Raw genomic sequence first — 24,498 nt, forward strand, 5'->3', positions numbered from 1 at the left:
GACGAACTCCCCCCTTTCACGCTCCCTAATATTCTAATTAACCACGACCGTAATTGAGGAGCGGAAATCAATGTGGTCCTAATCACGTTTGTATGTGTTGTACCCATTCAAAAGCCTTTCGGTGTCCCTTAGATGCAATATTTGCCGTGTATAATGCTGGCCTTAGGTATGTCATGAGATGTCGCTATCCGCGACACATTTCATCTCGACTAACAGCCCAATATAGCACGGCACGCTTCTCTATATAAATAGCTCAAATACCAGAAGGATAACTCTCATATTTTGTTTACTCGGTGTAATTACCCAATATTTTGAATTATCTACAATAAATCGAATTTAACTTCATTTAGATCTAATGTTGACCGAGTTATAGTATTGTACATGGGGGTGATGTGTCTCATCAAAAAAAAAACAAAACAGATTGGTATGTCTTATCATCAATGAGGAGCAGTCATTTCCCTCTATTCTCATAACCCCCCCCCCCCCCCTTCAAAACAATGCCACCCCCAACCCCCCCCCCCCCCCCCCCCCAATTGAAATGGCTGGTGAAACCCCTGAAGAGGAGGTGATAGTGCTCTCTTTTTCATATTTATTTAGTTCCCACACATTAAGCTTCAGGAGTTATGACATTGGAAAGCAAAATACCCCGAATAAAATATTTAAAACAATTTAAAAACGGTTACCCGACAAACCACGACTTCATAATAAAAAAAAAAACCAAAAGAAACTTAATGACAGATGCTCTTTTTCTTCGATGGAACTCACCGAGAAGAAAGTAGAGCAGCAACGAAACGACGGACACGGAACACCCGGCGCCGCAGTATCCGAGTCGCATGCCGCTCGCCATCAATTGCCGCACTTGCACACAAAACAAACAAACAACCCGATCCCAAAAACGGCAAACACAAACTCGATGCCGTAGGGTCAGCGGGGAGCGTACGGCGGTTCGTCGCTGCGGCGGCCGCTTTTTCGGAGTAGCATTTCCCCAGAGCCTCCGACCGCGATTCCGCACAAGCTCCCACTGAAAGCCGCCGCCACTCGGTGTTCAGACCCCCCGACTCCCCTCTGGCCTAGTTGTCGGGTTCCCCGCCTGGTGTCACGGAGTGCGCCGCTCCCCGCGACCGCCAGGGCGAGCCACGTGCCTCACACTCGCGCTCCCTTCCTCGTGCGAGCTTTCTGCGGCTTCTCACTCTAGGACGCGTGCAAGGGTGTGGCGGGGGTTGGCGAAGAAGGCACGCGGGGCTCTGGCAGCGGTCCGCTGAGGGTTCGGCGGTTCACATCGCGCACTCGTGCCATAGGCGAAGAGAGCCCCAGGGCGGCGTTGTATATACATCGGCTGCGCGTCGCCGTGTTCGGCCGGTATCTTTAAACGATGATAAAATTCACCGAGTTTCCTCTCGAGCACACTCTTTTGTTCGTCAGCCAACGGGTTACTTGCGACGGAAAGCTTTTGTTGAGTTATGCGCTATTGAGTTTAGGGAAATCTTAAGATGCTTTGAAGTCAATTAAAAAAACACGCTTGGAGTTGTTTTAGGTGTGATTACGATATCATACATTTTCTCACCACGTGCGTGTAGCAATATCAAATCTACAGGCTCGACAGTAGGGCTCGCCCGTATCCTTTTGTTGTTGGAACGTTCACGAAAAATAGCATTTTTGAAAGCATTTCTTAAACGGACGGGCGTTTTTACGTCACATTGTTGAAACACCACACATTAAAAAATACAAGTTTTTACCTTGAAATATGAAAAGAGTGACTTCTATTTCTACCAGCATCCAAAAACGACATAAACGAAGTTGTTACATTTAATAGATTAGTATAAGAAAGTAATAATGGATGGTGGCCATTAGCTGTGTGTCACGAGGTTTGCGCCTCTGAAGTAGTGTAAATGTAGAGACCCGCATAATGAAAAGATGCGAATTAATTATCTGAAAAACAGGCGTCGTTTAGTGCAGGCCTCCCAGTGTGAGTTTGATCACATTTATTAAATCTTAACTATTCATAAAGTTTTAATCATGACCTTAACAAGTATTTACTTCATTTGCGATGTGCGATACAGATAGCGCGAAGCTATTAAGAGACTCGGTACTTACTGAAATGTTGCTTTTGGTTAAGAATGATATAGAAAATAACACGTACCCTCCTCAATAACATTTTCACTTGTAAAATAATATATATATATATATATATATATATATATATATATATATATATATATATATATATATAGGTGAAGTAAGGTAAATATAAAAAAAATGAACCGGGAAAAGTTAACAAGTAAAAGATGCGTAACTAATTCAAAGTTTATTACGACGTTTCGAGCGGGGACCGCTCTTCATCAGGTGACGAGTGTACAGCCTGTGTGTACAGCCCAGCTCACGGGCTGTACACCCGTCACCTGATGAAGAGCGGTCTCCGCTGAGAAACGTCGTAATAAACTTCGAATTAGCAACTCCGACAGTACGCATCTTTGACTTATATATATATATATATATATATTTCTATACAAATTTTGCATACTTACAAAAAGCAAATTGATTCTCTTTATTATACAGGGTGATTCAAGGAGAGGCCACGCTCTTTAAATCGATTGCAAAATTCGGTTTTTAACCTATCGCGCTACGACTTCCTGTAGCATTGCTCACAGATGGTGCATTTTTTTGTAAGATTTGCAAAGAGCGAACTTACCCGAGGAAAAAGTAAAGAAAAAAAAGGCTTAGCTCCTAAGGAAACGCAGCGACGCCACCGGTCTTCAAACAACATGGCGCCGTTTCACACGGGAAAGAAGAGATGGCGCAACGAACGCCACCAACGACCCAGCATACCGCGCCGAGAGCCAGCGTATTAGCAAACAATCTTTTCGACTCAAAAGCGGCGCGCGTTCCGCAGGCGGCGACATTCGCAGAAACAAAAACAAGCGCGGTAGCAACAAGGAACTGCAGTTCCTTGTCTGCTCAAGACGCCGGCTTTCGGCGTCGTATGCTCGTTCGTTGGCGGCCGTTGGCGTCGCGACCGCTTGCGCCATCTCTTGTCTCCCGTGCGAAACGGCGCCGTGTTGTTTGAAGACCGGTGGCTTCACTGAGTTGCCATAGGAGCTAAGCCTTTATCTTTTTTTTTACTTTTTCCTCGGGTAAGTTCCCACTCGTTGCAGATTTTACAAAAAAAAAAAAAAAAAAAATGCACCATCTGAGGGCCACGCTGCAGAAAGTCTTAGCGCGATAGCTTAATAAACCGAATTTCGCAGACGATTTAAAGAGCCTGGCCTCTCCTTGAGTCACCCTGTATATTAACTAATGACCCCCCCCCCCCTCCCCCCCCCCTCCCCGAACAAAAGGAAGCTTTGTTGCTTCAAATGTACTGGCTAACTTGTGCACTTTCGGTTAGCTCTGAACCTCAGAGACGGCGTTGCAATGTCTGGGCACTTCTCAGCCGGATATTGACGACCTGTTCATAAAAACGTCATCAAATCCTTAGGCATAGTTCCCATCAAGCTGATGCAAATCCTTCGCCATTCGTTAGGACAGGAAACGCGACGTGGTGTGAAGTGACGCGACGGAATAGATGTGACCGTTCAATAAAAGTTCTTGACGTAAAGCATGCCGCACGTGATAAAAGACTGCTGCAGGACACCAGCGTTTGGAGTGGGTGACTTGCGAAATAAAAGGCCGCCCTAACTTGGCGTAGATGACCTCACGTCATGTGGCGGTCAGGCCTTCAGTTTCCAGGAAGTGTTTGCGGCGAAACAGAGATAGAACACCGACGAGCGCCTTCCGCGAGTGCTTCCCTTTCCCTTGCATCGCTGTGGGCGGAGGTTTCCGCGATGCGCCTGTATTTAGAACAATTAACTGTTTTTTTTTTTAAACGCAAAGTGTGGCGGTAGGCGAGCGCCTCATTATCACGCCAGAGTCACTGTGGCAGCGCAAGTACCAGTTGGTGACGCCACAGCACGAATTAGGAATCAAAACGTTGTATTTTCGCCCACAATGTTCAACGAAACGAAAGTGATAGCTGTAGCAAAGTCGCGCAATGCGGTGGAATGGTGCCATCAGGTACCTGAGGACGCAAATGCGACATGTTTAATTTTCATTGATGCCGTGGTTGGCGTCGTGGGTGCCCCCGACGTGCGGCGCGAGTGCTCGGTGGTTCGTGAAGTGGGGTGAGCGCTCTAGAAGTGTCTAAAACAATCGATTACGCGTAGCAACTGGATGCTGCCAAAAGTGGGGTTCCGTGTAACGCGAGTAATGTTTGAACACAAGTGCTTGAAGCAGACGATAGGAACACTATCCCTTGGTCACGTCTTGTTACTGGGGGGATGCCCGGGGCTCCCCTCTCTTCTCTGTCCGCGCTGCGCGGCTGACGGGAAAACCCGACTTCCCTCTCCTCGTGCCAAGATGGGAGTGAAGGAGGGTTTCTCCTTTCCTCTGTTTGCACCAAGAGGGGGAAAAAATGTAGTTTTCCTCATGGCGGCGACGACAGCACACGAGCTCGAAATCTCTGAAAAGTCTCGCCGTAACGGCGCGTTTACACTTTCGAATAAATCGCTTTCGTCGAAGCGGATTCCGCGGCAGCGGAAAACCAGAGCTGTTTGCATCTATCCCAGCTCCCGGTGGCTGTTTCCTCGTTTCTCTCGGAGTGTCGCGTTTTCGACAAGAAGACGCGAGATTTCATGTCGTCTGCTGCTCTCAGCGACTGTCGGCAAGCTCTCGAAGTCGCTCGGAGTACGTACCGTACGAATAGGCCACGCTCGTTTCGCCACAAGGGAAAAACCGCGCGAAGATGGCCAAGCTCTACCTCAAATAAATTGAGACTACGGTTATTCGGCGTTCTCTACTTTGTTAATAGAAACATGGAGCGCCAAGAAAAAAAAAAAAGCGGTTAACGGTTGTTGTCAGTGCTTTGCCCCGCACCTGAAATTAACGTCGAACCCGTTGTTTCAAGGGAGCTCTTCCCGCATAAATAGCTGACCTCGTGTTAGGAATCCGCTGGTTTCCTCTTGGTTCCTTCGTTTTTCCGGTGTTATTTATTGTGTACATAGGGCGCAGTGGTGTTTGAAGAACGTGCATTTCCTCCAAGCTGGTCAGATATCAACTTCTCTTGTTTTGAAGACGAATGCTTTGGGAATCTCTCTGGTTAGTTTTTGCTGTGTCACCCCAAGATGATTGTTTACGGCAAACAGGACGCTGCAGTAACGATCGTACGAGGGAGCACGCGGCAACTATCAAACAGGCGCCGTCAGGTCATATGGCCGTGCATTGTGATTGATGCCCATGCACCACGAAACAGTGAAACACAATCAGCCTGGGGCGACACAGCAAAAAAAAAAAAAAAAACAGCCAGAGAGTTTTACGGTGCATTCATAATCAAAACAAGACGGGCTGATATATGTATCAGCGAGCCGTCAGTGGCCTTATCAGATGAAGATATTATTTATTTAGAAAAAGAGGGGAGGCACTGGGGGAAGTGACTAGGTTTTATTTAAGGTATTTGAGCATGGGTACTTTCTAATGAACTATCTGTTGCGAGTGCGCCCTGTGTTGTCGTCCACTTCTTCACCTGCCCCCGTTCCAATGGCGCTCACTTCCAGTCATGAACCAACGAGCCCAGCTAAACATTTTGTTGAAGATACTGGAGTTAGTCGAGTCGTAAAACTTGGCGGTTTTCCAGAACCTCCCACACTCACTGGAATCAAACAATAGCGTTGATCACGTGACCTATCAACCAGCCAATAAATCTCGAGATTCACAGTCGATTTTTTGGGTTTCGCTAAACCTGGCGACATGCTTTGACGAGCTTAATTACGTTTAACGATAATTATAACCTAACCCAGATAATTGACATTTTACCGCAACTAATATGATGTCGAGTCTTACAGAAAAAGTACGGATACTGGGCTATACGGTGGCCCTTTTTTTTTTTTCAACATGGTGCTGACGCATTAAACTGCCGAATATTGCATTGGTCAAACCATTTACCTAATAATTTTACCTATATAACGCCTCGATGTTTCACTTCGATTTAGCAGCAATAAACCCCGCAGATGCAAATGAGGATAGGTTTTGACATCTAAGACATATAACTAAAAACAAAAACGAACTCACAAAAGTACAACTCAGGAACATGTTTCACGAAAGGGAGCTGAAAATATGTTAATAATTTAGACGCATGTTAAGTAGAATTACTCATCAAAAAAAAAAAATGTGGTGAGGTTATCGTGGAATATGCACTAGCATATTTAGCGCAAATTTATGACCGAGCACTGTCTTTGTTATAAATGTTTATATTACATTCATAGCAGTCTTTTTTTTAAATTAAGTATATTTCATATTTCGATTGCTTTACCCCCTCAAAAAGACAGAGTAAAAAATGTCAAATGAAACTTGCATTAAGATTGCTTGCATGAGTAATCATTGAATCCTTCATAGAAAATATATCTTGCAAGTGACATTTAGAAAATCAGGCTCTTTCAATAAATTACAGGAATCGAGTTACTTTTGCTCAACGGTGTACAGCCTACAATAGGACGAGCCTAGAACCAACGAGGCGAAAAAGCCGGGTCGCAAGTCCCCCCATGTAGGAGTCAAATTCCCCATTTTGCTCCACATCGATCATTCAATAGTATCCAGAATCAACACACCAAAACAAAATCCTCTAACCTTGCTCCTCTTTTACGTTATTTTTTCTTCTTGCTCGAGTCAGTGCTGTAAGCGCTGCAGCTGTCATAAACCTGCTGCTCGAGAGAACAACCCACTTTGTCAGCGATTTGAGATGAGTTCCCCTCTCTTCCCCGCCTTTCTTTCTGCCCGCCACGAATGCGGCTTCAGAAGAGCGGCAGGCATTTCCTCTGGGATGAGAACGGCGGAGCTTCATGCTCGGCGTCTCGTAAACGAAGACGAACGAACCGCAAATACGTCAGAAACAATGAAAGTGACTGACGTAGGGAAGCCGCACACATAACGTGATTTATAGGGGGCTTCTGATCTGGAACTAACTTGACAAACAATAAGTTTGGCCTAAAGCAGACACGTACCTTCGGAGCAGCGCCTTTGACTGTAGTGGCGTACGAGTGCACTTCGGTATTGTCTAAAGCTAGAGTAGAGGGCGTAGAAGCGCGATATTTCAAGCGAAGAGGATGTTGTCACAATAGCGGCATGAGAACGACCTCTGTTACGCTTATTTCAACGTGGTCGCATCGGGCGGTGTAATGGCCATGACACGACATGGATATAAACAAGAGGTGGGAGGAAGATGCGGGGAGTGGTTCCCTTTTTCCAACGTATATACTCGATTGCACTTTCTTTGAGCTAGAATATGAAGAACAATACAATTATTCTTCACAAAAGATCTAGCTATGTCGGCCAGTTCAAGCCAATGCCTTTTAACAAAACATCTTCGAAGCTGCTTGGCAGCTGAACTCAGGGTGATAAAAATGGGTGGCAGCGCGTTCAACTGTTGAATATAACTCGCTAACAACAGCCGGACAGACTGCATTTTTCGTGGTCTGCCGAATTATTGATCATTTGGTTTGATAAGAGAAAAAAATGACTGATTTTGTATTTCAGGATGTTCACTTTTATCAAAAACAACTCCTATCAGGATTACTGTGTGTCAACTTGTGTTCATCATGCGCGATTGAAAACCAAAAAAAAAAAAAAAAATTAAACGCCACAAAAAAAATTAGAACGCAAAAAAAAAAAAAAGTCGGCGCGGGGTACTTTTTATTAGTTACGGCAAAAGTGTGGAGATGAGCTTTAGCATCCCTTTTGCCATTTGCAGATGATCTCCTGATGCTCAGGGGGCTCTGACATGGCTTTTTGATAGACATCGCACGTTAAATTTATTAGTTGAACACACTACACCTTGCCGATTTCTCACTCACTCCTTGTTCGAAGAAAATGTCCAAGTCATGACTTACACGGATTAATTCTCGAGCCTGGTGTTTGGCGGATGACGCCGCCATGGCTGAACTGTTTCGTTCCCTTGCCACGCGCTCCTTCCCGTGCCTCGCTCCCGCGCTTGTACCCCGCCCACCCTTCGCATCGTTGCCAAAGTTCTGTGTCCGAAATTGCAGCATCTCCCGCCCATCTAGATTGTTCATGTTCCAGAAAATCAGCACGTGCTGTTCATTACTGTAGAAGTTTTGCACTTGAAGGGCAACTTCGGCCGAAATTCAAAAACAAACAATTTACTGGTATCGCTTTAGTAACTGAAAATACGGCCCCAGCCAAACTATTACCTCTAGGGGACGTCACATTCCCAAGTAATCCCGATAATAAAAATGCGACCCTCTGCGAGCAACCGCTCCTTAGCGGGCTGCCAGCGGGTCACTTTTCGCTAAAGCAATCTTCGGCCGTGACGTCTGGGTCGTTCTCTTTTTTTTCTTTTTTTCCCGGTCCGGACCGGCTGGCCCGTTGCGCGGTTGAGCAGCGTAAAGTGTGCATCTTTGAGACGCTAGCGCCGCTACTTTGGCTGGTGATTGGCGTGTTTAGCCGTTGCCTTTATCTGTCGCCCGTGTAGCTTCAGTATAGCATTTTGGTTATTTGCTTATGAGGACACCAAGGCTGGTTTGAGCGAGCAACTCGGTGCGCACTCGCGCCCATGATGGTATCAGGTAGAAGCACTTCCCTGCGAAGTTTATCAGCAAGTGGCCAGCTATCGTCGTCTTCAATGTCATCACTAAAAAATGTGTCTGCTGAAAAAAAAAAGCTTTGTTAGGTTGGAAATCGGCACACGACCTTGATGCGGGGATTCAAAATCAAATTCATTATTCGTCCGACATTAAAAAAAATAAGGCAGAGATAAAAAAAAAAAAAAAACATATAAGTCCTGCATTAAATTAGTGTTAAGAATGATTCCGGCCGAACCACAGTGAAGATATAAGGTAAAACATGCAGTCAACAAGATAATGAGCTTCGCATTACTACGTGTCACGTCGTACACAAAAGGTAAACATGTATCAAAGTATCCAGATCAATAAAGCAGTCATTGTCAAGTGTAGTGTTGAACATGGAGCATTCACGCTCCGTTGAATGGGGATGGTGGCCATTGGTAGAGACTACAACCACTAACCCAAATCCCAACTTTTTTGTCTTTTGTTTTTGTAACTTTTGAGTGTGTCAAGCCTCTTCTTTGATATTTTCATAAATTTGATCCACTAACTAGACGAACTTATGGAGTAAATCACAGTGTCGCAGCATACAAAACCGATTTTTACGCGCCTGAGGAAAAAAAAAACACGAGAAATCAAACGTACAGCTTGGCACACGCGTATTCGGACGCCGAGGCCCGCGCCGGAGAGCCCCAAAGCTTTGTGTCTGGGACTGACCCAACAGCAGGGCGCATGTGGTGCCCACTTCTTCGGTTGTTACGTAAATACGTTTTTCAATCAATGGGACTCAACCCTAGCACGAAAGTGAGAGGCTTAGGTAGAAGAACGAACAAGCGCACGCAAGACGACGGGCCCCCGAGTTCTGCGTCACTAGCAGCGCGGCGTAGAGCAATGCCGCTCCATCCACGAAGCCCCGATGACAATTTAGGCCTAGAGGCGAGTACGGACGGGCGCACGCACGGCGACGGCCTCCGGGGACAAATTAATCGACGCCTGCCGCGCGGGCGTCCTACCGCTCATACAAATAACAACAAATAACAACAAACAACCAGGGAATTATGCCGAAGAAAGTTACTTCCGCCGTTTTAGCGAAATAAACCACTACAGTATTGACTTTGGCGTACACCATAACCACTACCGTAGTCAGATCGGCGTCTTACACCGGCACCCAACGAGTTCACTTGCCTGCCAGTCGCTAGCTTTTGGGTAGATGCACTAACTCCTGCTACACAGGCTGGATATCTACCACGCATACAAAATTAAAACGAAATCAGCTCAACAGAGGTATGCGCCTCCTGGACCGCGTACTCGTTAAACGAGAACGACCATGACATCGAGTCACGTTCGCCTAGCGGCTGATTTCCACCGTTGTCCGAGCCTTGAGCGGCTTGTTTTGGCTTTGTCGACAGCGCCTCAAACAAAACTCTGTGGCGTCGATATCTTGAAATCTACGCACAACACCGAGAAAAAAATTACACCTTGTAATTCAGGGATGCTGACCGCGCTAAAACCAGTCGTAATCCCAAAATCGAAAGTATTGACCGGAGCTTCCCTTTATCTGTCTTGGAAGATCACAATCTTCTACACATTTTAAGGGCATTACAAGCAAATGCAACGCAGCAAACGCGGAATGAAACTTCCGCTAAAAAAAAAAGAAAAAAAAGTGACAAAATTAAATTGTTTTTGAAGCACAATTAACCGTCCTTTGTGAGATAGAAAACCTCGAATGAACCATTACCTTCGTGTAGCCATTCCCTGGGTCTGACATTATCTTAAAATTAATTGAATGTGAGAATAAAAAAATATCTGTCTGCCTTCTCAACAGTATGTTCTTCCAAACCGATCATCATCAACAGCGTCGCCAACGTTTTGCTAGCTGTCAGATCCAAGCTACCGTGGACATTTTCCATTATCTTACATTTAAAGTGAATATTTTTTATTACGTGCCCGTGATAACGTCATTTGATACATTTATGCATTTCAGAGTTTCCCACCCGTTTTATAAGCCCAAGGGCAACCAACCAATCAATATGCTGACTGGAATACCTATGTAGTTTACCCGTTAGGCATTGTGGTTCAGAAAAACTTACCAACAAAAAATACAGGTTTCGTGTGTGTGTGTGTGTGTGTGTATGTGGAGATATGGATAACATTGTGGAGCTTCTAGATATATAACAATTGAGAACTTGTATTTTAAATTGTTGCTTGCTTCTTTCCCTCCCATGTAAACCTCCCCCCTCTTTTATGCTGTTATCACGCCTTTACACCACCGATGGTGCACCGTTCTCAATTTCCCGAGTTTCGCCGCTCTTCTCTTACTTTTCCGAGATGGCCGTTTTCGTTCGATCAACCCCTCGCTTCCCCCGCGGAGCTCGCAGTGCTGCCGAGCACCTTGCCTCATCAGTTTGACGGTAATGGCGTTCGCGTTCGGTGGTGGAGCCAGCGCCCTTTTTTTCCTGCGGTTTTTGGATACTCGAAAATAGATCGCTGACATTGAAAACCACGGACATTTTAATTTTCTTCTTGCTTTTTTTTTTGTTTTGTTTAGTATTTATATCGGTTGTTTATGTTTGGTTCGTTATTTTGTAGTCCTATATTGACTACGTTAATAGCGCATCTAAGTTCGATTCGGATAATATTGGCGGCGAAATCGGCTAGAGCATGCCTCTAAGTGGCATAGTTGAGCTTGGCTGCGACAATGTTCAGGAGCCTCTGCTTCCGCCTCCCCCCCCCCCCCCCCCCCAAAAAAAAAAACAAAAAAAAAACAAACAACAGAACTACATTTGACGGCACGACGGGCAAACATCGGGTGAGTCGACCACTCGGATATAGGTTCGTTTGTTGCTATATTGCGGCCCGAGAGAGCGAATGTTGTATATAGCATACACATATCTGCTCGCCACGCAGGGCCTTCTTTTGTGGAAGGTGAAATGTTATTCGAGAAAAAATGTATATAGAGGCCATAAATGCTGCGCATTGCGAAATCGAGAAATGTCTGCAACGTCGGGTAGGGCGACATAGTATACTGCCTCCTCATGAAGCGAGTTTTTTATTTTTGTTTTCTTGTTAGTTGCATGTTTTGGAGGTGTATAGTATTACATAGTATACTGCTTCCACATGCCGCGATTTTCTTTTTTTGTTGTTAACCGCATTTTTTTAGTGTTTAGTATTAACATACGGTATGAACCTCCCTCTGAAAATAATGGAAATTTAACAGCGGTAGTTCATTTAGTGTTACGAATAAATTATGACAAACTTGCCAATTTATATTGGCGATTCTGTCAACATCATCATCATTCTCATCATCATTTTAGGCCAATAAACAATCTGCTGTGCTTAATCTGGCTCAATGATCCACAATCATCCATCGATGTGCAAGGCGGGATGTGAATAATACAAAAAAAAAACGCTTTTGTGTTCCGATCTACGGCATTGAAATGCGGGTGGTTTAATTTGAAATTGTACACATTGTCATGTGGTATTTATAATTGCATCAACATATCACATATATTATAAATTTTTTTCCCAATTAAAGAGATATATGTTTAATTTTTGTTTTTAAGTTTCTTTTTGAAAAGTCTTGAAGTGAGCAAGGTGAAGTGCTACGTTCAGACTGCTTAATTTTGGTACCCACTGTTTTCAGTTGTTACAAATTGTTGAGAGCGAAAATAGTCGCAGTAATGTTTTCTTGTACACGTATGACAAACGGTATATATTTGTTTTAATTTAAATTAAACATCTGTCTCATACTTCGTGCCAGAAAAAAAAAAAGAAAAAAATGCCAGCCTTGCATCTTTGGGGGTTTGGTGGTATATTTGGAACCTTGCATCTTAAAATTCGGTATACCTCTTTTCTTATTAAATACAATGTTCCTTTAGACCTCTGCATGCGCACTTTAATGTCCATGGTAGCACTTTGTAGATGGTAGCACTTTAATTCATTTTCACGACGCAGGTTATATAAAGTTTCAAATTTTATCCAAAGTTAAATTTAGCCATTATTTGAACCCGAGTTATTATAATATGCTATATATAATGCCGTTTATTTGTCCTTTCTAATAACGTATACTTTTTTGTGGTTATAGTCGAAATACCACTTCTTGTTGCATTTTTGAACTAGTGGTTATCACCAGGGACCCAAACCAAAAAATATAAAATTTCGGTTCTTATTACGGTTACCGTTTCCTGTTAGGGTTTTAGGGAACCGTTCTTGCATATGTGATGCGGTACGATGAACCCTCCGGTACCACATCGGATGTGCAAAAACGGTTCCCTAAAACTTCCAAATGACGGTTTCATTTCGGTTTTCTCGGGCTTTAATTTCTACAGTTTCGGTTACCCGTTATACGTTGCTAAAACCATTTTAGGGGCGAAGCTTTTTAGGGGCTAGCCATGTTCGCATGTCCGTCCAACGTCCGGCTTCGGGTGCTCATGCTCACGAGCACGCGAGCACGTGCTCCCGTGCACGTGTAGGGCAAAATAACAAAAAAAAAACGCATCTCCACGTGGTGAATGATGGTTGGGGCGAAGCTCCGGTGGTGCTTGTCTGCGTAGACGGTGAGCCGCAGCACGCCGAGCCTTTCGTTCGTTTTCATCCATGTGAGAAAGAGAATGCGTGGTATAGAACGTGGTTATATACGCATTTGACCATTTGACCGCAGCGTGACATGGATGAAAACGAACGAAAGGCTCGGAATGCTGCGGCTCAGCGTCTACGCAGACAAGCACTACCAGAGCTTCGCCCCAATCAACATCATTCACCACGTGGAGATGCGTTTTTTTTTTCTAGTTTCTTCAATAATTTGTTATTTTGAAACGCTAGGCAGCTGAATAATGTGCGTGTTTGTTGGCGTGTTTTATGGAGCAAGAGAAATGGAGGCTAGAGAGCGCAGACTAAAACAGCCATTTTATAATAAACGGTTTAAAGCAAATCAAGATATCCAACGACGGGACATTCGCAATCACAAAAACTCACAAACGGCTCAGTGTTTATAATTGGTCAAAAGTTGCACATGTTTCTACCTCCAACCCTTGTTCACTACATATATTTGCTTTATATCGCATAATATCGCTGGGATACGTCACGATATATTGAATACTATCTCCGGGATACGTATCAATTTGCTAAAGTCGAGCGCTCCGAAGTTTAACATCGCTCTCGTTACAAATGGCCGTCGACCACCAGCATGGTGGTCACCGGAGTTCTACATTATCGTACGACGTAGGTGCAAGGCATGTATATGATTGGTTCCATCAGCTTGTAGCGTCGGCTGTTTCTGATATTACAGTGGTGATTGCCAGTCGCTACACCTTGTTGGTTCTTATCGAACGGCAACTTTGACAAACACAGATTATAAGATTTGGATGATAGTTTTGGCTGACAGTTTCCAAGGTGTGATACACACTATTGTCGGCTCAGACCAAACATGCGGTATTAAAGATAGAGGTATTGTTATTAACATTAAAATGATATGATAGTATGAAGCGTAGAGTTGCATTATTACCAGTTGACCGTTACAAAGATTTTGATCCTGTATCCCACGAAATTGGTTTCGCTATTCTGAAACACTTGAATATGGGCTCTAGTTTGTGTGATGGTGTACGAATGACATACGAAAATTCCGCCTCAAACCCTATTGTGAACACGCGTGTCAGGGAGCGCATTAGTCCTTTTTGGTCCATACGAGAGGAAAGTAACGGTTGATATAATTACAATTACGAGAGGAAAGTCCCCTTTCTGCTGGGTTACACGCTAGTGAAGTGCATATCTCGATTTACTTAGACGACGTAGCTATTTTTTGTGTTGACGAAGGAAGTTTAAAAACCGGTTGAAGAAACATTTTTTTGTGATTTTATATGAAGAGCAGTGAACTGGCACAGGTGTGCGGGGTTTTGGTGCGCCAATTGACCTTGCACGCCAATAGTGTTTGAGGGTGTTTCATGGTCTGTAAATCCGTGGCAATATCTCGGGGTACATTTAGACCACTATCGCATCAGAAGTGAGTACTGTTAGAATAAAACTGAATCTTTGCGTGCAAAAACATTGAAGTTGGCAGGAAACGGTTTGAGTCTATGTTTTCTCATCCATCTATTTATAACACATTTTTAGCCGGAAAGTTGTGGTATCCATCGGAGGTTTTGCGTTGATCACGAACCGAAATTCAGCAAATGCCAAAAAGTTATGCAGCTTTTTTTTTTTTTTTTTTTTTTTTTTTTTTTTACGGCGTGGAAAAGAACAGGTCCGTTCAATGTTTTTCTCATTCTCAAGACCGGTGGTCCTGGTCTTTTACACTTGTTTATCATATTCCGAGATCAGAGCAATACTTTTTGGCTCAAAGTCGTTCAAGTGAAGTTGAGGAGAGCCTTACTCGAGTTTACAGTTTCAAAGAGCTCCGATATCAGTTTCGGTGTTCACGGTTATTTCAAGACGTCATAGCCAGCCGGCAACAACCAGGCTGTGCCAGCAGACTAAGAGATCACGGTTAAAACAACGCCTCCTAGATGACAAAGCCGGAGTGCTGATAGAGATGCCGTCACCTGAGAAGAACAATGCTGGGTACAGATTGGACACGACTATTGCGTCAGTGTTCGGATTATATTCGATTTGAAGCCGAGCGACCATGCAGCACTCGTTTCCCACCTTTATCCAGCGTTGACTTTGCTGGTGACGTAAATATGTCAGCACGCGGCCTTGTCTTATAAGCGGTATTGGTTATACCCTGTCTCATTGTAACTTGGCAAAAAAAGAACGATAACCTACACGTTGCGTGCTGAAGGCTTCGATATGCGCTAGGTATACGTGCGCAACACGCACTCATTGGTGCATGACGCAGCGAAAAGTCTGATACTTCATCGCAGCAAAAGCGCAATCCGGTGACACGTAGTCACATTCTGATTGGTCCCACAGTGGCTTAGCTTCCACCGTACTGGCATTTTATGCGATTGCGGCTTCCCTGGCCTACTCAGTATTTCTCGCTTGAGACGATAGGCTAGGCGGGGTTACCAGAGTAATAGCACATGTTTGAACAATGCAGCCGCCACTCCCAGGCATACCCAATGAATCTTGATTCAGTATATATATAGCAAGATAACGCCAAACAGAAGAGCATTGCAGGTTGCTTACAGGGGCGTATTGGTTCTTACCAACTAGTTTTTTTTTTTCAGTGCTTATTTGGTAATTCACATGAAAAGCTTTCAAAAGACATAATTGACTCGCTCTTCCCCTCTCCACGGTATCGAAGACTGTACAGTGAACGCCCAGGATAGGATGTTTTAAAACGTGTTAAAAAGAGGTTCTACCTGCACACACAAAATAATATATATTTTTTGTAATTACATAATAAAACGCTTCCTAGCGTTTCATTATGTTTTACCACCCACACTGCTTGGACCTTGAAAGGTCTGCAGTACGCAATAAATAAATAAATAAACAAAATTATGCAAATTACCAAAAGCTTGGTAATTTGAAAAAGCTATAACAATGGTGTAAACAGACAAATGATTTTTATGTGAAATATATTGAAAACAGTGAAGCATTCTTACACAGCTGGGAATCAGCATTTTTCTGCGACGTCCTTTAAAAAAGTTTGAAAAAAATGACCTCCCATTAACAGCGCGGGACACTTGGTTCTTACCAGTTGAGTCAGAGGATGCTGTCCCTATGGCATGATTATTCTCCTGGGCCTTCACACCGTATGGCTACGTCGTATGGTGGTAGGCCACCCAGATATCGATGTTCGCCCGGTGAAAAATTGTTTTGTAGAGCACATTTGTTTACTGAAGCAAATGTACAAGGTGCAACAACCGCACCTTCAGTGACCGCCCTTCTTCAAAAACTGACCAAGATAACAAAATGTTCATCTTTTTTTATATTAAACAAGTTGGTTAATATCTTTAGCCCTTATAAAGGCAAATATATTTGTTATTTGCGTCATATAAAGCAACAAACAAAACAAATGTATCATGACATTCTGGAAAGACACTTGCTTAATAATCTTTATTTTATGGGTGCAACTCCCGCCTCGCTCAAATAATTTTTCTATCTGCGATGGCCTCTTCCCAAACCCACGCAATGTCGAGCCTCGCGGCCGTGCTTCTATTCAGGCTTCACTTTTGGGCATCACGACATGCCGAACGGCTAGCTAAATAATTTTTGAAGTTTAATATAGCGTTTCATACGTGCTAGAAAGTGCGCATCAAACTGTTACAGAGTAGCTTGTTTCCCTTACGCTAGCAAACGCCGAATATGAATTGCTATGAAAATTTTATTTCGGACCGGTCTATTTCAGACCGGCCTATTGGTCATAGAAATATATCGTATATCTGTTTAAAGTAATGTTAATATGGTAAATTTGTTTTTAATAGGCTAGCTTGGGCGCCCAGCCGGTCACCCAACTTTGAGAACGTTATCCGGCATAATACATTCCTGTATTTTTACTTTCAAATAAACTTCTGCAAGTTTTGCCGTGCATGTATGCTGCAGTTAGTTTTTATGAAAAGTAATTTAGCCGCAATATAAATTGGTGTTTAGCTATGTATTGTGGGGACCACGTGTTCCCCGTCTCCGTATCTAGGCCTAGGTCACGCAGGCCATGGGAGCGTTATTTTTATTTTATTTATTTATTTGTTTAGGAATACAAAAGTGGAGTCAAAAAGCGCAACACCAGGTAATCCGTAAAATGGGAGAGGGGAACAGGGGAAAATTATGCAAAAATTGTAATAAAGCACAAAACCAAATGCGTAAAAAAATGTAATAGCTCACAACAAAGTTGGGAGGGGTGGCGGTAGTGGGGAACAGGAAAATTAAACACAATGCAAAGAGTTACACACAAAACAAACGCTCAATCGACTCCAAAACATTGTCAGATATAAATATATGATGAGGTAGGTTGTTCCATTCTGTTATGGTTCTGGGAATGAAGGAGTATTTAAATGCATTTGTTCGAGCGAATACTGGAGTTAATTTATACGGATGGTCATGCCTTGCGCGCCTAGTCGAGGATGGGTGAAGAAAGGACGACTATTCAAGCCGGAGTTTTTTAAACCAGAGTTGATAAAGAAATTTTTGTCTAGCTAGCTTCCTTCGTGATTCAAGGGAGATGATGTTGCTTTGAATTAAGGCAGCAGGTGCATCATGCGGGTGGTAGCGATTAAATATAAAACGAGCTGCTTGCTTTTGAACATCTTCCAGTATCTTGATATCTTTTTTTTTTGTGAATGGAACCTAGACTGTACAGGCGTATTCTGACTTCGTTCTTATTAATGTGTTATAGGCTGAAAGTTTGACATGAGAAGGCACGTGCTTAAGCTTGTGCCTTATCATACCTATTTTTCGACGGGCAGCTGCACAAACATGTTCAATGTGTGAGGACCAAGATAAGTTGCTAGAAATTGTTATACCAAGATATTTAAGGCTCATCGTCCGAGAGATGTAGTTATCACCAATAGACCCTTTCCGAAATTCAGTCTCGCCATTTTGATCGCTATCATCAATTGTGGAACGGCATCTGTGCCATACCAATGGCGGCCTTCTAGTGACTGATAAAGGAAGACGTTGAAGATGCTCCCAAGCGGATGATGTGAGGCCTGTACATTCGGGGGGTCAGTACGACGCGACGTAGGAATGGAACACAAGAGCAACTTGAGCGTTTATTTTTAATATCTTAGATTCAGTCAATCACACAATCGGCTTGAAAGCACTTTGGTGTATGGAATTTTCTCGAGGCGTCTGAGTGGGTTTGAGCTTTGTTCTGAATACAGGTTCTTGGTCACCATCGAACTGATAGTGATGGCGAAAAAACTCACACTGAACAATTCCTTGCGTGCCGTTGATTTGCGTAAATGACGGTGCCGATAAAAGCTCATTTCCGCCATTGATATGGCAAAACTTAAACTGCTTTACGAACCACCAGATGGCACTGAATTTCGGAAAGGGTCTATAAAGTATTCATACTGATGAGAGGACTTTTTGTTAGTGTTGCGCATGTACAAGGGCTTTTCTTGGTTAACCTTCATCTCCTAACTATCGCACCAGCTAGAAACTGCATTAAGACTTTCGTTCAGAACAACTTTTTCCCTAGCAGAGTTAATATCCTTGAACAATAGACAGTCGTCCGCAAATAAACGAATACTCACGCTTTTATCTATAAAAAAGTGAGGTCATTAATAAAAATTTTAAAAAGAAGAGGGCCAAGGACACTTTCTTGCGGAACACCCGAAATTACAGGAAGAGGATCAGAATGGTGACCGTCTACATCGACGAATTGTTTTCGCATTTGAAGATAAGCTGAAATTCATTGAACAACTGTGCTGGGAAAGCCAATCTCTGGCGACGTCATCCCGGATACAGGGGCAGTGCCGCATTCCTCGAAAAGGTCGGGTCTACCCTCGCCCTTTTGGGTGAACGTGCCTCCGGCGCACCCTTGGAAAATGATTGTGGACGCGGCCCATCTGCGGAATAAGCCACGCCACCTAACCCCGGCGCGTCCATTTTCTTCCCGGCTAGATAAGGGCCCACGAACGGCGGCCGCGACTTTCGTGTTGGGGGAAGTTCTCGTCGTGAGCCTCTTTCTTTTTGCGGTTCTTCCACGCCCTAAGAATCTGCCTAATACGGCAGCGGGGGCCCCCTCCAGGTGAATATGTCTAATACGACTGCGCCGACACTTTTCCGTTCCTTTTAATTATTAGTTTTGCTGACGAGCACAGCGTGGTGGCACAGGAGCCGAATAAACCCGCTTCTTGAGTATGATTATAATGCAATTAAATGCAAAGGTGCAAGCACCTTTGCATTTAATTTGTCCTTTGTCCCTCTTGTTCCCCTTCTCCAGGGTTTATTTTCATCATTCTTGAGTATCTTTGTGTTTCGGAGTGATTCCTGCCCTCGGAGCTTACGGCAGCCTTCGGATGGACCCGGCCGTAGCAGTCCTCAGCATCCAGCTGCGGAGTGGATCGACCTCGTGGTGCAATAACGTAGGTCAAACCAAACATTTGGCACCCTATTTGGCTCTTCGTTGACTGCAAAAAAAAATATATATATATATATATATACATGGCCCGCAGCCACTATTTCCTTGCACCTCAGAGAACCGCCGCTTATCGTCTTTGGGGCAACTTCAGCCACGCGCGGACACCAAGAGCAGGTGTCTTTACAGCAGAGCTTCCCAAACGGGGTTGACCCGCAATTGGGGAGGAGGACAGACCGTGACGCCCCAAGCGGTTAACTTTACAACTACACGGATGGGGACAACAAATACAATGACGCAGCGCTCGGCCGACATAACCGAACGCGGCGTCAGCGTTCGGCTGGAGTTCGTGCTCTCCGGCGAGGGGGAGGAAGGGCTCTTTTGTTTCCACTTGGGCCTGCATGAACAATGCAGCATTCACAATCCCAGCTCAGCACAAAAGCCGAAGTGGGTCAAGCTCGCATTCTCTGAGGATAGATCCGGCACTTAACGTCGCTTCGTCGATTGTTAGTATTTTTTACATTAAACTGTGCCCCACGCTCTATTGTACAAGATGACATAGCCATGCCCATAAGGCCTGTCGGCATGTGCACAGGCCTTGCGTTGAGTAAACACCGAGCGTGGGGAAAACAAACGGGTCAGGGCGCCCCCTATAGTTCGATCTCCTGCCCAATACTCCGCATGCAACCAGGGCACCCCTTTGCGGAGCGCGCCAGCTTTCGTCGCTAAGCCAAGGCTAACCGTGACTCGTGGAGTCAACACGGATGTGGTCGAACAAGAGGCGATGACGGAACAGCAGGTAAATGCAGCCTCTTACGTCGATCGGTTCATTCCGGACTGGCCGTCAGCTTCTTCGCATAGAGATAACACTGACGCCGGCCCCGCATTGCAGCACAGCAATGTTGCTTCAGGCGCAGCGCACCAGTCCGCTGGCCTACAAAGAGGGAACAGCCCGCCACCCGCACCTGAGGGGAGCGTTTCTCACCACAGAGAAAGCACGCCCGGCGCCTATCGCCCCCTGCTAGGAAACGCGGCTCGGGTGATCGAGAGCTTGACGGGCGCACTGCAAACAGCAGTCAGGCCCCCACCGCCTCCACGGCCACCGGTCAGGATTCCTATCCCGATATACCGAGGGTACGGAGACCGAGTGAGCGCGACAGACTTCCTCGAGGACCTGAAAAAGTACCAACAGGCAACGGGAATGTCAGACAACGTGATACTGGAGCGCATCTTGCCACTCTCGTTGGTGGACCAAGCGGCGCGGTGGCTCCGTCTAATCGGAAGCCAGCTGTCGTCGATCGAGCAGTTCCACAAGGCTTTTTGCCAGGAATGTCTCCCTGCGGACTACGAACTCTGGATGAGGCGAGTTCTCGAACAACGGATCCAACACCCAGACGAGTCACTGTTGGGGTTTGTGAGGGTGATGCAAGAGCTCTTTGAGCTTGCGGAACCATCAGCGCCCAATGCAGAGCGGGTGGAGCGAGTCATACGTCAATCGCACACGACTTTCGCATCATATATCCGAGGCAGTCATTTTTGCGACTTGAACGAACTGGATTCAGATGCACGGCGGATCGACGGCGACATTCTGGCCGCACGGGCGTGTCGTCCCCCGCCGCCAGTGTAGGCGACACTCGGGCTGCGCTGCGCGTGGAACGGGGACGTGGCGTCCCGAAACCGGAGACACGAAGCCGCCCACTATGCACATGAGCGAGGTCGGAACACGTATGACATATCCGATCGTGCGCTCGACCCGTACTCCTACGGACGGCGGGCAGCAGAGACTGCGCCGCAGTTTAAAAGGTGAGATCGGAACACGGAGTTACCGACGCCACAGGAAGAAACGTGGCCAAAGCGTCCGTACACCCAGGACGAAACGCGCGGCGCGCATCACAATTCGTCACAGTACTGAAGGGTCACGCAACAGCGTTGCTTTAACTTTAACAGCGTAAACCATCTGGTTTGACAATGCCCAGAAGAGCAAGACCCCGGTTCCCGGCAGACGGGAAAGGAGCAAAGGCGCCGATAACCAGCCCGGTGGCTAACTAGCAACATACTCTTTTGCCGTCTGCCTATAGAATAGGCTTTCCTGCAGGCACGCCAGCGCCATTCATAGCCCTGACGATTGTCGGTTGGACGTTCAAGGCACTGCGGGACACAGGAGCCAGCGCCTAGCTTTGCGGAGACGAAGTGTTGACCCACCTCTGGCAAAACAAAGTGCGTCTGAGGGAGGGTAACAGGGCTTTCCGACTTGCGTGCTCTACTGTTCATCAAGCGGTACAGTGCGGTCGGCAGCGCACAGTATTTTACAACCTTGGACGTCAGTCGAGGTTACCTCCAAGTTCAAATGGAGAAGAGTGACGAGCCGAGAAGGACCTTTGTCACCGCGGGCTTTTCGAATTCACGAGAATGCCCTTTCGTTTCTGCAGAGCGCCAATGACGTTCAAGCGATTGATTGACCGAGTACTGGGAGAAGCCAAGTGGAGCCTGCCTCGACAACATCGTCCTCTACTCCAACACCTCCGAAGATCACCTACGAGACTTGAAGGGTGTGTTGGACAGGCTAAAAGCCGCGGGAATCACACTGAACCCGGAAAAGGCCCAAATAGCCGAAGCCCGCATCAACTTGCTTGGGTTCACACTGAATCGCGGGCGCATGGCGCCGAACCCTGAGAAGCTAGAGGCCATCCGGGAATTTCCTGCGCCGACGGACGTGAACCCGCTCCGGCGTTATCTTGGAATGGTGAACTTTTACCGCCAATTTATCCCAAACTGCTCGTCACTCCAAGCGCCCCTCACGCGGCTACTCAGAAAAGCCGCAGCTGGAGTTGGGGTCCCGAGCAGGCGGCAGCTTTCCGCTGCACTTCAAAAGAACCCTCGGACACCGCGGAACTAAAGCTTCACGACTTGAACAAGCCTTTCGTGATCCAAACGGACGCGAACAAACTGGGTCTAGGAGCGGTCCTGCTCCAAGAGCATTAAGGTGTGCTAGGACCGGTGGCTTTCGCTAGGCGCTCACTGGTACCGGCAGAGGTGAACTACAGCACCTGTGAGCAAAAGTGCTTTGCCATTGTTTTTGCCTTAAAGCGCTTCGACATTTATGTCGACGGGACTACCTTCGCGATCGAAACAGATCACCAGAGCCTAATATGGCTGTCCAGACTTCGCGAACGCGCAGGGCGGTTAGCGAGATGGGCCTTGCTGCTGCAGGAATACGACTATGTCGTGCGTTGCAAGAAAGACAGTACAAACGTGGTGACCGATGCACTGTCGCGAGCACTCGTAAACTCCAGAAATCTTTCTGCGAGTACCCAGGCCGAGCCAACGGCGAATTCCATGACATGCGATACCAAAAAACAGCCCCAAGGGGAGGCAACATCGCTGACCTCCTCAGACGAGACTGTCAACGACATAGACCCAATGGTGGGGATCGTGTTCAGCAAAGAGGAGCTACTGAACAGTCAGCAGAATGATCCGTTTTGTCGAAAGGTGATCGGAGGGGGTTTCGAGGTGCAGTAAGTTAAGTCGAATCCTAAAGTGTCCTAGTGTTTCTATATTCTGATATTTTTTACTGTATTTCCGATTAACTATGAGTAGAAAATGGAGCTGCTAAAAATGAAAGGTATTTTTTAACGTTAAGTTAGATAATGTTTGCTTCCCTTCCCCGAGAAAATGTGAGGACACCTGAGACTGACCTAAGGTTAGACCGAAATGTTTTTACAAGACGTAGCGTCACAAGATTCTCCTAAGCTTAATAAGATTAATTCTGCGATTACTGCCTGGTCATCTCTCCTTGAAGGCTTTTCACAAGGAACCTAGTTTTTATTTATAAAATCGCAACCAGTAGACCGGAAGCCTTAGAGGATTGCTGAAGGATCCTCTCACGTTAAAATCCCCAACACCAAAGTAAGAATTCTTTGAGAAAACCAAAGATTTGTTTGCGGCTCTGCTCGTTCACTGATTCTTTTTACTTATAGAATTGCGTGTTTCATAATGTTTACATGCTTCATGAGGATTCCGTTAAAACCTTTGGTCGGCGTCCGACCTAAGCCGAAAGCAATCTGAGCTGAGTGAGGCAGCGCTTCGTTTAAGAGAACGAAAAGCACCCGGCCAACCCGGAAGCGAACAAACGCTGGTTCCCGAATAGTCTCCCCGCCCGTCGTTCCTTTTGTAGTTCGTTGAAGCCTTTCCCGATTCGATTAGCGATTCAAAGACGTGCCCAGAAAAGCAAGCGAGCTGCCTTGGGCTTACTGCAACACTGCACATTTTGAGAGCTCGTGCTTGGCCTCGAGAAAGGAGCGGGGTGGAAGAAAGGAAGAACCACCGAAATCGTCTTTCGTTAATGGTGTGCCTCGCTGCCGTTTCCAGCGTAGGGAGTCCACTTAACCAAGTTGGGTTCCTGGGAAAACGTGAGGACTGGAGTAAATAAACGAATACATGCTAGAAACATTTGATGTAAAAAAAAACTTTTCTATGATTTCCCTGCATTGCTTCTTTTGTCTCTTTATATAGCGTTTTGTACGCTTTTTTTGTAGTTGAAAAGAATGACTTTCCCTGTTGTATAAAGCATTTAACCATATAATATTTGCCTCCTTTTTCCTTTACGTTGTTGACAAGCCTTTGCTCTTAGTTTATAAAAATGATCTTGTTTTTACGCAATGACATACCGCATAATGTTAATTGCTCTTCTGTGTATGTCTAAAGCTTGTATGTTCTGAGGATATTAATGTTTTCTTCTCCCCTAAACTATTGAGAGAGGGCAGCATTATTATTACCTCTAACTTAATTATATAGTCAGATCAATCCCTGGTAACCGTACCAAACTTCGTGTCAATATATTCTTCCATCGTGGACTCTCTAGCCGGTAGTGCTCACGCTGCAACTTACACGGTGATGATACTGGGTGTATGGGAGAAAATAGTCCCATAATCT

General features: G+C 45.4%; 1 protein-coding gene across 1 annotated transcript in view; it reads right to left on the reverse strand.

The window, feature by feature from the left end:
* LOC8025279 overlaps positions 1-1,015 on the reverse strand; it is a 105,909-nt gene extending 104,894 nt beyond the window's left edge. Inside the window, exon 1 of the mRNA XM_040217174.1 lies at positions 766-1,015. Coding sequence (XP_040073108.1) covers positions 766-847 — 82 coding nt within the window. The 5' untranslated portion in view covers positions 848-1,015. The remainder of the gene's footprint in view (positions 1-765) is intronic.
* Positions 1,016-24,498: the final 23,483 nt, after the last annotated feature.

This window comes from Ixodes scapularis, unplaced genomic scaffold (genome assembly GCF_016920785.2).
Source record: "Ixodes scapularis isolate PalLabHiFi unplaced genomic scaffold, ASM1692078v2 PGA_scaffold0__279_contigs__length_252992795, whole genome shotgun sequence".
Lineage (NCBI taxonomy): Eukaryota > Metazoa > Arthropoda > Arachnida > Ixodida > Ixodidae > Ixodes > Ixodes scapularis.